Genomic DNA, 16512 nt, shown 5'->3' on the forward strand with positions numbered 1-16512 from the left:
TTTTACACTGCTCTGACACTCATAGAGTTCTCCCAGGAGAAGGAGGGGATTCTCCCAGGAGAGTCTCCCTTCCCACCTTCCCTTTGAGCAGGGTAACAGCAAAGCAACAGCACAAATCTTTACTGGTAACTGTTTATCATCTCCCTTTTCTCTGCCCAGTAGTTTTCCTTTTGAGAGCTGCAGTTTCCTGGTGCTTTGGCATATCCCAGTTGTGATGATACTCTTCCACTTCCATGGATCCAATCTCTGTGCATTTTCCTGGTGTTCTCGCTGCAGGCACTTGTAATCCTTGGGATCGCTTAATCTCTGCTCCTGTTGAGCTGGTAGCACTTTCATCCTTGGTTTTGGTTGAGAGGGAAGTCTGGGTGTTGCATGAGAACTCCAGCATTTTCTGAGCTCAGCCTCTCGCTGTCCCTCTGCAGAGTCCACTCCTGGCACACGAATTCCTGTGCTGCAGGGAAGTACCGGCACCATCTGGGATGAAACTCTTCTTGAAAATAAAGTACCACAGCTTGTTTATTTTTGAAACAACTCTAAACCTTAACATCAATTCAGTGTTTTTATCTTGGGTTTGATGGTCATTTCAGTGCTTCCCAAATACCTCCCCTGTACCTGACCTGTTAGATCCTGGTTTCTCATGGAGAATTCACTGCTGGGCCATGCTGAGCACTGACAGAGCACAATCACTCCTCTAGAACAGGTGACCTCTTTTTTGGAATGCCTGAAGCTGGTAACTAGTTTTCAATTTAATTTAAAGCAAACACAATACAGATTTTTTTTTTAACTTAGACACTTTTGATTTCAGCTTTTTTTAGTCCCTTTCCAGACCAAACTCTTTGCCCCATCTAACTCCAGGTGTGCAGAACTCAGACACAAGGGGAAAGGGGTGGAAACAAGAACAGGCCTTTTGCCCAGTGAGGCTCAAAGCCACCAGCACCTCTTGAGCAGGTTTTTGGGTTTATTCTCTAGTGGTTTGTTAATGCTTCAGTTCTTGAACATGTAAAAAGATGTTTGAGGTGTAGCTGCCTTTGTAGCCCAGTGGAAACCACAGCGATACTTTTTTCTACAGAGGCCACTTATTATCATAAGGAGTCTGAGGTGGAAAGGACCTTCCCTTCCCATTGGTTTTAAATACTCACAAAGTGTGACCAGACTTACATTTTCTGTACCTTTGGGCACTCTCAGTGTCTTCAAGCCCCAGGTTGCAGCGAGAGCTCTTGCCTTCCAGAAATTATAGAAATTTTATCACTTTTTATTGAAAACTGCACTGAACGCTAAATGTCCACCTTTACAACAAACAAATACAGTAACGGTAACACACTAAAACAAAACATACTGATAGCCATTGGTTTCTTTTTTTGTCTGTTTGGGACAGCTCAAGATTTCTTTTTTTTTTTTTTCCTTTTTTCTTCTTTTTTTTGTCACAGAAACAGGAATGTACCCATACAAAGGCTCAAAACAGGCCATCTTTAAAAACAAAAAGGCGATGATTCACAAAAGACTATGAATATAACATGTAACTAGTTGATACAAATCTAATAGGATTTGTTAAAATCAGTCACATCTAATAACACATCTTGAAGTGTTCTTGTATAAAATATCACGTGAAGAAAAGAAGACTTTTATCAATGTCTAAAAAAGTGGATTTTTGTTCATAGACAGTCTGACAAGTTACCATAAAAAGTGTTTCCTGAGACATAAGGAAATGCAACATTATTCTTGAACCCTTTCCAGCTCAAGACTTTTTCCACTTGATAAAATAGCTGCAGATTTAAAACTGAGAAAATATATTTGAGTACAAATAGTGTGTGAAACTTAATACTTTCTTCTTTTTTTTTTTTCTTTATTTTTTCTCTTTTTTTTTCTTTTATTTTTCTTGCATCATTGCAGGGCGTAGGTGGATGCACAGCTACTTTATTCAGTGTATTGGGCGGAGAAGAGACTGGCAGTTTGGTTTTTTCCTTAGCCTGGGAGGGCAGTGGCTGTTGCCAGGAGCCCTTTCTGCCCTCCCCATCCCACGGATCCCGGCTGGAATGGCTAGAACTTAAAACCTGGCAGGAGAACTTCTGTTACACGGTACTGGCCCTGTGAGACTGCAAAAAAAGGAATAGTAGTAGCAGTATTTTTCTTTTTTTTTTTTCTTTTTTCTTCCACTTCTAAGCCAGGACCTGCTGCCTCCTGTTAGGAGAGGTACCAGACACAAGAGTAAGGAAAGGGCTGAAGCCACATAATGGTTTCCTCTTACATTAACTCTGTAAAGATGGCTTAATTCAGTGGTCTGAGCACCGTGCAGGAGCCCTGTCCTTCCCAAGGAACTGAGGGGGGGAAAAAATATCTATTTTTATTCATGTGATTGATGCACAGATGAAGGAAACTCAACACACAATAACAGAAGTTGCTCATGAATGTATCACATCCTAGTTTTCAGCGCTGCAGTAAGAGGTGACTTCTCCAGGGCTTCTCCCCAGTCTTGGCTGCTGTCGCTTTGTCGGGAACACTGGAACACCAATGATGCGTCTGTCCAAAATCAACATTACAAATTTCGTATCAAATTCTTCTTCTATTTTTTTTTTTTTTTTTTTCAGTTCATGTATAACTTCTTTTCCAATGTCTCTTGGTCCTAAGTTTATTGAATGGTTTTTAAATTATCTGCTATTGCTCGTTGGGATGTTCCCTGTTGTCGCCGTGTTTTGTGGGCTGGTTGGGAGACGGAGCTTGGGACGGATGTGCCACTGTGGGAAGGTTGTGAGTGACGGGGATGCCTCCGGGGATGATGCCCTCCATAGCTGCCGGTATTCCTCCCGGTGCCACGCTGACCATCCCGGGGGGGTACCTGGGACAGGGGACAGAGACAGGCGGGTGTGTCACGGCAGAGCGGATCACCCGACGCCCGGCACGGACCCACGGAGACAACAAGCGGCAAAGAGATCCCACTTTCCTTCCAGAGCCACCTAGAAGGGTCTTCCTTTGAAATTACAAGGGAGAGTTACACATTAACCAGGGGTGCTGTGCCTTGGGTGAGTGTCCTCTGCTACCATACCGGGGCTGCAGCTTGTTCTGTACCTTCCAACTGCTGCTGAACCACAGGGAGACCTTTCTCCCTTGAAGGATCGGGTAAGGAATCATCACAGTGCTCTGTGCTGACTCAGTCATCCCTGTGTGGGAATACCCTTGAACACCTACACCTCTTTTGTGTGGAAGGTGAGCTGCATCTTCCTCAGGCAACAGAAGAGCACAGCTGAAAGCTGGGTGGGGTCAGATCTAGTCCATCTTCCTGTCCGGGAGCAGGAGGAGTTACGTTTATTCCAAAAAATGATACTGAGTTGGGGAATGGAGAAGAACAACCATGATATGGGGGCAAGGAGGCCAGAACCCTCTGGAGCTCTGTGGACACGTGGGGAATGAGAGGCCCCCACCACAGCACTTCCCTGTACTCCTGCTGCCTTAGGGAAAGGTGGAACAGGAAGCCAGGAGAGGAAGGGAGGTTTTACCTGCCTGTGAAGGTAAAGCTTACAGGGGAGCTGTGGATCCTGAGCAGCTTAGCCAGGATGAAGCTCCCTGCAGAGACTGAGGTTAAGCTGGGAAGCCAAGGCTCGTGCTCAGGTAATGGCACTGCCCACGTGTTTCGGAGCAGGCAGGAGCAGGACCAGGGGGATGCTTTCTCCAGGTTTGGATGTTCTGCTGGTCCGAGTGAGCGCTCACTGCCTGTGGCCTGGATGGCACAGGAGTTGCTTGGGGCCCTGGGGCTCTGCTGCAGGATTAACTCCTGACAGACTCCGCCTGTGACATGACCTGATGTGCCCCACGGGGTTTTTTTTGTATCTCAGAGTATTTTTGGCAATGGCTGCCCATGCTCCAGGCTCAGTCCTTATGCCTAATGTCTCCTCTCGCCATCTGAAACAGAGCAGTAAGTAGTAACCCTTAATCTCGGATTTAGGTGGAAATTAGGTCACCTGACTAGGGCCCTATATTTGGAGCTTTTTCCCCGGCTCATTAACCCGTAAGTTGGGCCAGGCTCACAGCAGCTGGTGCATGGACAGGAGCACAGAGCACATCTGCAGTTGTCCCTGCAGTTCAGGAGCCACACCCGGCTTGTGGAGGGGTCTGGGGGGTCCTCCCGCTTCCAGAGAACTGTACAATGACTCCCGGCCCACCGGGATGCAGGCTCTGGAACAGGGAGGCTTTTTACCCCCGTGGTTGCATCAGGCAGCATCCCCAGCAGTGCGAGAGCTGGTCCTCAGGGAGGAGAGCACAGCAGGAGGTGCCACCCGGGATTCCACCGCCGCTGTACAGCTGGGAGCTGGGATCCCAATTCCCTGCTGCCGGCGGCTCCAGCACTCCCGTTCTCCTGCTTACCTGTACGTGGCACCATTGAGCTCGGGATGGATCGCCTGCTGGTCTATTACTGACCACGGAGCCGTTGTGACAAAGAATTCCTTATTCACACAGTTCCTTAGGCTTTCTGGGATGCGCCCTGGAGTTGGGGATAAAGGTAGGTCTGTGTCAGGCAGGTCCCAGCCTTATCACCTTCTCATAAACTATAATTTCTATAATTTCTCTATATTTATTAGCATAAAGGATGGGTGGGAAATAAAAAAGTCTCATATCCCTTGTTTCCAGAGGATGTTTTGGCTATTCTGAGGTGCAGGGTTGGAGACCAGTTCCCCATCCTCAATCCCAACCCTGTGCTTTCAGGAAAGCTGTTCCCCTGAGCCCACTGCCTTGGAAGCAGACAGGAAGCTGTGCCTTCCACCTTCTCAAGGAGGCAAACTTTTAGGACAAGAGAACAGCAAGACTTGGGGCACAGGTGCTTTCACTGCCTTGAGATTTGTTTTTGGAGTGCAGTGGCTGTGCTCTGCACCACTCTGTACTGAGCAGATTCCCTGCTTCCCTGTACCTTTCTCTCCTGTCACAGATACCCGTCCTTGTCCCATGAATTAAAAACAAACAAAACTCAAAACCCCACAAAAACCCTCACCCAACCCCAAACGACAAAAAAATTTGTTTTCTCAGCTCATTTGCAGGGAAGTAAATTGTGGTTCGATCCCTTTCCCAGTCCCCTGCTGGGACACAGGCAGGGTGAAGCCCTGTCTCTGCCCCTCCTGGCTCCCATTCCAGGCACACACAGGAGCCAAGCCCAGCATCCCCCAGTGCCAGGTACCTGTGATGGCGCGTCGGATTTCGGTAGCAGCAGCTTCTCTCATCTCTAGTGACGCCTGCTCGCTGTACCAGGCCGTGTGGGGGGTACAGATGAGATTGGGAGCGTCTTTCAAGGGGCCTTGAGCAAAACTGGGAGCAGGGGAAAAGAGAGGAAAGATTAATCTATGTTTAAAGAGAAGGTAAAAGATGATATGAACAACAAAAGGCTCGTGGCCTGCCCCCTGCATATGCAACACTCCTTCCAAGGCCAGGCTGGATGGGGCTTGGAGAAACCTGGTCTGATGGAACTGGATGATCTTTTAGGTCCCTTCCATCCCAAATCATTCCATGATTCCCTGGCCCCTCACCTGCAGCACGCAGGCTGGAGGAGCCTGACAGGGTTGTGCCAGACATGTGCCACATGGCCATGGAAGCACCAGGGAAGAAGGACAGCTCCTGTTAAGGGCTCAGACTGAAAATGCACCAAAAAAGAGCCAACAGAGATCAAAAATCAACCCATGGGGAGGTTGGTCTTCGTGCTCAGAATAAATGCTTGGGGGTGTCTGCAGCAGTGTGGGGACAGAGGGACGGGCTGTGGGTCACCCAGCCCAGGGTGGGAGGGGGCGGACAAGGGGTTCCCCCTGTGTAGGAGCACTCTCTCTGTACTTGAGATGTTCCTGTGGTGGGAGAAGTTGCAGTCCCAGTCACAACCAGCCCCTGGGGCTGTGACACACGGTGGGTGCTGGGTGCCCTGTCCATGCCGTGGCAGTGACCCCACCCCAAGGGCAGGCCCAGTAAAGCCAGAGCTTTACCTGAAGGGTTCGGACTCGTGCACGTCGAGCGCAGCCCCTCGTATCCGTCCCTCCTTCAGGGCTTGAGTTAAGGCCTTCTCGTCCACCAGCCCCCCGCGCGCCGTGTTCACCAGGAACGCTCCCTGCCTCATCTGCCGGGAGAGATGGAGTGAGCTGGGAGCAGTGACCCCATCTTGACCCCTGGGGTGCTGCCTCCAGCTGGGACAGCATCCTGCTTCTCGTGCCAAGCGACCGTGCTCCACCCCCAGAGCAACCCCCACCCCGGTGCATGTGGTTTTTCTGTGGGAAGTCCATCTTGTGCTGCCAAACAAAAACCACTGTTGCCATCCCCTCCACACCAGGAGGGCTCAGGGCTCACGACTGGCAGGACACTACCCCCCGTAAACATCGTGTGGAGGCAGAGCTGGGTGCCTACAGCTATTTCGGAGGCACTGAGGCACTGGCTCGCTCTGGGAGCAGAGGGATCCACGGCCAGCACCGGCACTCAGGGCTCGCCCACCACAGAGCTCCCCATGGCTGTGCACACGGGGTGAGTTACCTGCTTGATCGTGAAGTCGTTGATAAGGTGGTGGTTGTGTTCGTTAAGGTTACAGTGCAAGGAGACACAGTCGCTCTGGTAGAGCAGGTCCTGCAGGGTGTAGACCCGCTGGACCCCCAGGGACCGCTCGATGCCATCCTGCAGGTAGGGGTCGTAGAAGATCACGTTGAAGCCAAAGGCCTTGGCCCGGACCGCGACCGCCTGCGCAGTGCGACCTGTGGGCAGAGGAAAGGGAGAGTGACTTGGGTAACCTGAGTCCCAGCTCCCCTCCAGCCTCCAGCAGGACTGCCATGGGGGTCCCCTGGGTGCCCCACCTGGGCTCCCCAGACAGCCCCTGGATGGATGTTGACTGGAGAGCAAACCCCCTCCATGCCCTTTGCACAGGGAGGGCTGTGCTTGGCTTCTGTTAAAATTTTTGGGGCCATCAGACCCCTGCCAGCTCATGGCCATTCCAACATGAGGCACCGTCCACAGACATGCAGGGCTGGAGGGGAAAACCCAACGTGCAGCTCTGGACATCAAGTCCTCTGCTGGGCTGTGTCTACCAAAAAAAGCCTGAAAAGGAAAGGAAAAAAGTGCATCCTTTTTTAGGCAACTTGTCCGTGGTAGGGCTGTCAGCCCTTGTGAGGGCTGGCTGATTGGGCATGGCTGTCATGGCTTGGAAGTGAAGGGCTGCTCTGGCTGCTGTGCTGGGGAGAGATGTCAGCAGCATTGCTGGAGACTTCCCTGCCTGCTCCCACCAGGAGCTCCATGTGCCTGGAGTGCCAAGCCTCCGTTATTTCTGTATCGGTTCATTTTTCCAGGTAGGAGCAGTGTGGAGCCCAGCCCATGCCTAGTCGGTGGTGCACAGCACCATCCCCCCATGTGTGCACACACCTGAATCCATCCCAGTGCCCTGGAGATCCATGGTTGACCAGGGGACATCGCCTGGGTGTCTGGATGGACAACCAGCTGGGATGGTTGTCCATCCAGACAGACCTGGATCTCCTGCTCTAACCTCACCCACCCTGCCTCAGCTTGCCCACCAAAACATGCTCATATGAGCCTTTTGCACTAATTAGCTGATGCTGAAACTCTACAGTCGTGGGTGAACTTAAACAAAAACTGTTTTACACAGCCCTGCCCCTGCGCAGGGCAGAGCAGCAGCACTACCAGGCAGTCAGTGATGCACACCCCGCTCCCGCAGCCCCTGTCCCACGCACCGAAGCCGATGAGGCCGAGCGTCTCCCCCCGGATGCGGGCGGCGCCCGAGGCCACCTCCCGGATCTGCTCCACGCTCTGCACCCGCGTCCCCTCCCGCAGCGCCTGGTACAGCCACGTGTTCCGGCGGTACAGGTTGAGCACGTGGCACACGGTGGAGTCGGCCGTCTCCTCCACGGCCGCCGACGGGATGTTGCAGACGGCGATTCCTGGGGAAGCGAAGCACAAATTGCAGCCACGGCCCAGCGAGGCACAGAGAGGGATCCTGGATTCAACACCCACCTCCTACCACCGCCCAACCAGCGCACCGTTCTGAGCGTTTGGAGCGATGTTTTCCAAGGACGGGGCATGGTTTAGGTGTGGCAACCTGAAATCTCTGCAAAACCCACCAGTGATGCTCAGGGGTCCCCTACACCCCAGTGTCTGTCTGGAGTAAGGACCAGTGCAGAATCTCAGTTACTCAGGAGTAATTCCAGCAGCAAAGGTTTGTGTTGCAACAGAAAGTCTGATTCTTGTTTACTTCCATCTACCTTCAAGGTGACTTAAATCACACTGGGAGAACTCACTCCGTTTCCACAGTAAGGTTGTTCCACCATTAAATTATTTAGAGGGCAGTAAGTTGGTGCCCTGGAGCAGGATGGTGCCTCAGCTCAGTGTGGCAGGACCAGCTTTCCCTTCCACCAACACCCACCAAACAGTGGCCTCTAAAAACACCCCATGGCAAGACCTGTGCTGGCACCACCAGCACAGCCACTGCCCACCGCAAACACCCACCCACGCTCCTGCAGGAGGAACTGATTGCTCCTGCCGTGAAATCTGGAGACTCTCCCAAAATTTGGGAAGCACAGGAAGCAAAGTCACCCTGGAAGAGCTCTCCCAACCCAGCACTGCCACTGCACACCCACTGCCCTGGCCTCAAGGACAGAACTATTCTTCCTTCGCCACAAAAGGTTTATGTTAAGCCACCGTGTCCCACTGGGAGCTAAGAGGATGAAATTCCCTGAAAATGCCTCCCATGTCATTGCCCTGGCTCAGTAAGGGGTGCAAGGCTGTGCTTAATTTCACAGCTATTTAGCAGAGCAGTTAAGCACATGCTTACACCTGGCCAGATTTCACATGATATTAAACACACCTTAAAAATGTATGTGTATTTAAGTGCTTTACTGGGGCCTTTGAGTAGAAACCATGAAAAACTAGGAGATAAAGACAGACTAAGATATTCAGAAAATCCTCTTCCACTGTGAGGAGCACTAATTCAAAATCCAAAATCTGTTTCTCATCCCCACATCCCTGCTCCCAGGAGCTGCTTTTCTGCTTTTAAACCTGCTTTCCACCCTGTGGCTGTTTGGAAGACCTGTGGAAAGTGGGAGGAAACCTGACTGACCCTACAGGGTGAAAAAACTCCAGTGATCATCCCCTGAAATCACTGTCTGCCTCCTGTGCCCTTCAGGTGACAGGACAGGATGCTCTGGACGCCACGAGCTCATAAAGCTGACACTGTCTCATTTTACATTCCCATGTCTTCCAAGAAGGGAACTTTTGATTTGTGTCAGGGATTTGAGTGCAGCCCAGAAGCCACACTGCCCATCTGCCTGAGTCCCCAACAGAGGGGGAACAAGGGTTTCCCAAAGAAAACCACACATCTGAGTATCACCTGAACTGCTCCTGCCTGTCTGTAGGCAGAGGCCGGGGTTGCTTCCAGAGGGAGGGAAGAGAGAAGGTGGCTGGAGGGCAATGGGCAGCTCAGGCAGCGCTCCCTGTCAGCCAAAGGTCCCTTCACCAACCCTGCCAGCACTCAGAATCACAGAATCACAGACTGGTTTGGGTTGGAAGGGACCTCAAACACCATCTTGGGCTGCCTTTCCCACGAGCTCCTCACACTGGTGTTTGCTCTTGTGCCCCATAAACACCCACAGAGGGTGGTTCAAGCCCAGCACCTCGTTCTGGGGGTGTGTTTTAAGGGGTCCAGAGTGGCCCCCCAGCCCCAGCAGCGCGGTGGCCGCTGGCACCGTGTTTAGACACCGGTCATTTATTGACTGTGCAGCTTAAAATCCACCTTATGGAAAGCAATACCAATTAAACTTTACGCTACATTTGTGGGGAGTCATTACATTTTCTACTTGAAGCCACATCATTTGGCCACCCAATTTGCCAAGTATAAAAAGAAGGATTATGTTGCAGTATCCCATTACTTTATTCTTTATATCTTTCCTTTCCTGATGTTCAAAGCCTCAGAACATTGTTATAATGGATAATAACAATAAGAGTTAAAAACATGAAGAAACCATTACACTGGGAAGACACTGTTCTCCTCTTGGAAAAAAAAAGAAAACAATTCACTATATTGAGAATTGCTTTTTTAGGAATGACTATTTGAGACTCTCTTATCGCAATTATCTCTGGAAAACGGCTCAGGTGAAATAGCTGTTATTCTTCACTTCCCCAGAGATAACCTTTAATACAACACATCCCAAACACGATTGCAGGGCTGCTTGATAGACTGAATCTTGGAATCAGGTGATCAAAGCCCATTGTAACTCAGCTGCTAAAATCAAGGATACACTTCAGCTCCGTGCAGCCAGTCTGGAAATTGGGTGGCCCTGTCTAACAATGTGACCCTCCAGATTTTGGCAGTTCATGCAACATGGACCCACACAAAATGCCCTTTTCAAGGCACCTTTGATGAGATGGCAAAGGAGGCAGCAACAACCCCACACACAATTCCTGCTCCACCACCTGACACGGCACCTTCCCAGTGGAGTGGGCATGACTCAGAGAACCAGATCAGACCAAGAGGTATAATATAATATAAACAAAATATAATAAAACACCCTTCCTCCAATTTTTCTAAGGCTGTATCAACTCTCCTGTGCCAGAAATAGAACTGCCGTATAAATATCTGTCGGTAGGAGGGGACACCAGGAACCAGGGACAGAGTAGGGACGAGGAACTTGGATGGGGCTGTTCTAAACACAGCATGAGCCTAAAAGCTGCCTTCTAAAGCTGCACCACTTTGGTCACTTCACGGTCAAGTTTTCTCATTATAACATTCTCTAGGTGCAAACAAAATTTAAGCTGCACCTGTAATTTTAGGGGCTGAACCAACCCCTTTCGTGGGGGTCGAACAACCTCTGGGAGGCCCTGCCTGGAACTCCACTGTGCCAGCACAGTCCCATGGGAGCAGCAAGTGCTTGTGCTGATTTTTGAAGACTTGGGAGGACATGGGAGGGAGTGAGGGTGCAGAGCTGAGACCTACCGAGCTCCCCCGCGGCCTTGATGTCGATGTTGTCGTAGCCACTGCCTATTCGAACAATGACCCGTAAGGCCTTGAACTTCTCGAGATCCTCCCGGGTCAGAGTGATGGTGTGGTACATCATGGCCCCCACGGCCTCATTTAATACCTGCAACACAACAGAGAGGTCAGGAGCCGCCAGGTCACACCTGGCAGGGGCACCCGCAGCGCCTGAATCAGGGATGTGATACAGGGAATTGTACACCTTTACCGCTGACCTAGTGCCAGACTCCAGCCAGCACTTCCCACTGTCACCAAAACCATCAGGGTGTGACCCACCAACACCTTTGGGAATGGGTTTGATGAATATCTGAAAATTATGATGCTATATCTGAGTAGGCCAGGCAGAGGAACACGGAGCCTGCTGCTCACCTGGACCCTTTTCCATGTGGTTACCTGCTATTCCCTCTGCTTCCAACCAGCAGGAACTCTGCTTTTAACAAGGAATTAGGTTTTGCAGCAGTGTCTGTTGGTTTTGAACATGACTGTGTGTCACTTACCATACCTCAACCTCTTTTTGCATGTCAGTAGTTCAGACACCCATCACACTGTTCACATCAACCTCTCCTGTCTGTTTTCAAGAGGACTTGAAAAGCTCTGTGTGAGGCTGCAGTCACAGAGGGCTGTGCTTTGTCCCCTTCAGTGAAGATTCTGATCTTCATTAGTGCTCATCATAAGTTACCTCAGTGCTCTGGAAACCCAAGACTACTCAAACCCTCAAAGACTGGCTCACCTATCAATGTTTCACAAAATCCTCCATCCTCATTCTCCCACATTTATTATCTGCAAAATCATCACTGATTCTATTTGTATCTCTCTGTCCCAGATCATGGAAGTGATGTCTGATCAAACCTCAACTTGAGTTATCTAAATGTGCACAAAAAACACTTTTAAGAGAAGTATTTACAGGTAGTTGAGGTTCCAAGAAGGAACACTCATCCACACTGCACAGATCTTCCTGAATGGTGTTCAAACCATCCCCACTTCCTGCTGGGGAGGAATGAGCTGCTAGAGGTGCACCCAGCACCTGAAGAGACCCACCAGCTGCAGGTGGGATGGTGTCCCCAAAGCCACAGCAACAGCACCACAGACTTCAATAAACATGAGAAACATTAATAATATTGATCTAAAAAACCTGATGCAAAGAGATAAGGCGACTTTTTCTTTTTTTTTCCAAAAGAACATCTGGCTTCTAAAACAGCCTCAATGAATTTTAATCTGCAGTTGGCTTCTGTTGATGTTTTCTGCTGATTGGCTCCAAGTGTGCTGATTGGCTCTGTGTGCACTTTCTGCTCAAAAATCATAGAACCACAGAACGGTTTGGGTTGGAAGGGACCTCAAAGATCATCATGTTCCTACCCCCTGCCGTGAGCAGGGACACCTTCCACTAGACCAGGTCGCTCCAAGCCCTGTCCAACCTGGCCTTGGACACTTCCAGGGATGGGGCAGCCACAGCTTCTCTGGGCAACCTGTGCCAGGGCCTCAGAACCTTCACAGCCAAGAATTTCTTCCCATTATCCCATCTAGCCCTGCCCTCTGGCAGTTTCAAGCCATTTCCCCTTTTCCTGTCCCTCCAGGCCCTTGTCCAAAGTCCCTCTCCAGCTCTCTTGGAGACCCTTTAGGCCCTGGACGGTGCTTTGAAGAAGAACTGGAAGAGGAATCCCAGATCCCACCGCTCCCTCCCCACATCTCCCCTGGTACCTTCTCGTGAATCTCCTGAGTTGATTGTGCGTCACAGAACGCGACCGTCGCCAGGTCCTTCAGGATGGGCATCTCCACAGTGCAGTCCCTGCCGTCCAGCAGTGCCACCAGGGGCCGGGGGTGCATGGGGCCGTTCATGATCTGCGGGCGGATACCTGCGAGCAGAGGGAGCAGGGAGTTTACACCGGGGGCACGGGGAAGGTGCCCCGGCAGCAGCGGCACCTGCGCGCGGATCCTGCGTCAGATGAGGGGCTTCAGAAACACAGAATCCTCTGAGCTGGAAGGGACCCACGAGGGTTGTTGAGTCCAACTCTTCAGTGAATGGCCCACACAGGGACCGAACCCATGACCTTGGCATTATTAGCACCATGCTCCTGTATGAGTTTCAGGGGATGATGGCGATGCCGTGTGAAGTTCCGCGCATGGCCCAGATTTCTCTCTGGGAACACAGCTGCGGTTTCGCCCCAGTTGGAGAGGACACACCGAGGGGCTTGCTCCCAGGACAGGGATGGACAACCCTCTTCCAGCCACCTGTGACTTCCTGAGGATGTGTCTCCACTGTGCCGATCCTGACACAGGCCACATCTCATGCCAGAGCTGCTGGACTATTCACCCGGGATATTCGGCACCTCAGGAGTGAAACTCAAGCCAACAGTCATTTTTTCCCCGACTGCAGGAGGGCTGGGGTTTCGTTACACAGACACACGCTGGCACTTGATCTGTTTCTTTAAGGAATGACTTTACTATTTTGACCACCTCAGAAAGACAAGTCCAAACAGGGAACTACTTAAAAAAGGATTAGTGGAAAATCATGGGAAGAGCAGGACACTGAAGACCCCTTTAGCATAGAGGGTTATACTCTGATATATTACCAACTACCAAAAGTTTCATGGTGGGAACAGCAAAGCAGCTCAGCATACTTTGTAAACCCATCATTCTCCAGGGTGAGGTGAGGAAAGAATTGATCACCACCAAGGGCTGCAGAAGGTCCATTTTCATACCCTATTTATTGCTCTGCTGGGAATTAACTGGTCCATTTTTGGACAAGTCACTTAGAAATTCCTAGACCTCCTTTTACCACTCAGTAAGGGTGTTTATTACATTAGGAATCACCGAAGTACCTCAGCTATCTCTTTTGGCTGCCCAGGCAGTTTCTGTGAAGAGCACAGGTAAGGGGAGCAGGTGCTCTGTGTACAATGTGGTGTTTTATTTCTGCTGCTGCACCATGAGATGGCTGAGGCTGGAGGATCTATTTTTGAGTTTTCAAAAAGCCCCTGTCCTTACCAAACCCTCCTTCAGCACAAGAACCTGCCAGGGCTACCAGCCAACATCTGTCTGGCTTTTAAGTGCAGAGGTTGTGCTGATGCTGACAAGCTGGCTGAGGAAACTCCATGGGGCTGTTTGGGTGTACTTTGAAAAGAGCAACACACAGATTTAAATTTGGAAGGCAAAACTAAATGCACCTTTTTGTCCAGACTGCTGTTGGGTGGAGCATTAGCAGGATCTCCCCCAGCTGATGCAGATGTGACAGACACGGGTGCTATGGGACGCAGCGATGAATCCCAGCCCTGCTGGCACCAGGAGCATCATCCAGGGGAGGGACCCTGCACTGCTGTGCGTGAAATGTGGGACAGCACGTAGCTACACCGATTCTACATGGAAAAAACAACTCCATGGAAACAGGCAGGTTTAATGGAGTGGGTTCAGTGGCTTTCTGTTCCTTTTCCATTCAATCTGCTTAAAGAAACGAAGAACAAACCAACCCAGCAGACCCGACCAAAGGTTTTCAGCGGTGCACATGTGCACCTTTGGAATAGGTCCTTCACTCCCTCTTTCCTACCCATTACTGGAAGTAATACATTATGTTTGCATGCATTTCATCCAGATGGGAGTGCAACTGTGTCAGTAGGCAGGGTAGAGAGCCGAGACGATTTGGATAACTGAAAGAAGCTTGTGATAAGCAGATAAGCAAGAATAAAAACATGCACAAATCTCCGAGTGCTTACACAATCCCTCTGGGCAGCACTATACCCCAGCTAGATTAGTTTCTCAGGTTAACAAGCGAGTGAATTATAACACTGACTTAAATGCTCACTAATGTGTATGATCTCCAAGGCTTAGAGCATCACCTACCAGCCTCACACCACAACTGTAAATACTGATGCAGGGGCAAGGTGGTCGTGGTGGTCCCAGCCCCGCAGGGTAACTATTCCATCCCTGAGCTCAGTGCCCATCAGGACCAGGACCACCCTCAGGCAGAGCAGCAGCCACACAGAGGATGGGGATGGTTTCCTGTGAGCGCTGCACGTGGAAGAGGAAACCACGGGTTATCCAAAACTTTGACATTTAATCTGAGCCCCGAAATAAGGGTTTTATTATACTGCCATTACATAAGCTTCTCTGAAAGTCAAACGAAACACAGCTTTTTTTTTTTTCCTTTTTTCTTTTTTTTTTTTTTTTTTGAAACAGCATCTGTGTCTTTGCTTGGGATTAGGGATGTAATTGTGCACGGTGACACAGGTTTCTTAGGCACGTCACCCGCACCCACAAGTGCAGTCGCTGAGGATGGAGGTGGCTGGAACCTGCAAGGTACTCACAGGAACGGTTCTCGTTTCTCCTGCTTCAGTGAGGGAATTTCCTTCAGCTCGACAAGCAAAGTTTTGAAGCAATTCAATACGAGATGAAGTGCATAATGAATGGAAATTACGTTTTAATAGAAACCATTGGCAGGTTTACAGCTTAAACCATGGTCTGTTTTCCTCGCCTGCCTCTCCCGTTGCCTCTCCACCACCCTGCATCCATTCCTCACCATCCTGGCTCCCACCTCCTGCACAAACACACTCAAACCATGACACTTGGGCTGAGAAAGCCAAGCTACACTCAGCCTGCTCCCTCTTACACCTTGGCTCATACAGCACGTTTGTTCTGCATGCAACCGCTTCGTTAAGAACGAGGTATGCCACGGATCAGAAAGTAATTAAACAGCCAGCCACGCCCCCCGAAATTCTGATCCAACATCACAGCCATTAACCCTTTTGCTCTGCCACACATTGAGTCCGCTCCACTGAGGGTACAATGCTGTGTAAACCACAAGCATCGCCACCTCTGCGCAGGCAGGGAACCAGCTCTCCTTGGGGCCGGGGTGGGATCAGCTCTCCCTCCCAAGAGCCTCCCAAATGCAGTGGCTCCCACGCCATCTGAAGCTGATTTTTGCTGAGAAACCCCCCCAAGCCGTTCTTGCAAAGTTGGGGCAAGTATTGTTCAATACATATTTTTCTTTAGGCGTTTTCAGCCGCCCGCAGACCTTGGTCAGCAGTGCAGGGGAGAGCTTGCAAAGGAAGAGGGAGAGAAGGAAGGGTTTATGGAAAAGGAAAAAACCCAAAACAACAAAAAAAAGCAAGGTTTTTGCAGTCACAGAGAACTCCAACTCCACCCCGGCTCACAGGCAGCGCCGCTTGTTGCACGCAGCCCCGCGTATAAAGTGCTTTTGTTTCATTTTTAATACACAAAGCCTGCTTGTCCTTTCCTGCCGCTCCTCCCCTTTGCCACCCACTTGTATCCGATCCCAATGGCACCCCTGCCAAGAGAATTAGGGAGTGCTCCCTGCTAAATGGCAGCCTTTGTGTGACCGCAAGACGGCTGGTACTATCTCACCGAAACAAAAGCAGAAGCCATTTGCCTAATTCTTATTAATCTCAGTTGCCTACGCCACGCAGCATTAAAATAAAATAAAATAAAAAAAAAACCAGGGAAAAAAAAAAGAAAAGAGGCTTTAAACATGTTCCCTTGCAGTATATAAAAGTGCATCAAGAAGCGATCCTGACACTCGC

The 16512-nt window shown here is 50.3% G+C and overlaps 1 protein-coding gene across 4 annotated transcripts in view; it reads right to left on the reverse strand.

The window, feature by feature from the left end:
- Positions 1-1225: 1225 nt before the first annotated feature.
- Positions 1226-16512, reverse strand: part of CTBP2 (C-terminal binding protein 2) — a 290386-nt gene continuing 275099 nt past the window's right edge. For all 4 annotated transcript variants that reach the window (XM_050305341.1, XM_050305342.1, XM_050305340.1 and 1 more), the window contains 8 exons: positions 12683-12837; positions 10946-11090; positions 7692-7898; positions 6490-6704; positions 5952-6082; positions 5162-5289; positions 4357-4474; positions 1226-2833 (listed from right to left, as the gene is read on the reverse strand). In XM_050305341.1, coding sequence (XP_050161298.1) covers positions 2653-2833; positions 4357-4474; positions 5162-5289; positions 5952-6082; positions 6490-6704; positions 7692-7898; positions 10946-11090; positions 12683-12837 — 1280 coding nt within the window. In that variant the 3' untranslated portion in view covers positions 1226-2652. The remainder of the gene's footprint in view (positions 2834-4356; positions 4475-5161; positions 5290-5951; positions 6083-6489; positions 6705-7691; positions 7899-10945; positions 11091-12682; positions 12838-16512) is intronic.

Source organism: Myiozetetes cayanensis, unplaced genomic scaffold, assembly GCF_022539395.1.
Source record: "Myiozetetes cayanensis isolate MyiCay16 unplaced genomic scaffold, myiCay2020 scf10, whole genome shotgun sequence".
Taxonomy (NCBI): domain Eukaryota; kingdom Metazoa; phylum Chordata; class Aves; order Passeriformes; family Tyrannidae; genus Myiozetetes; species Myiozetetes cayanensis.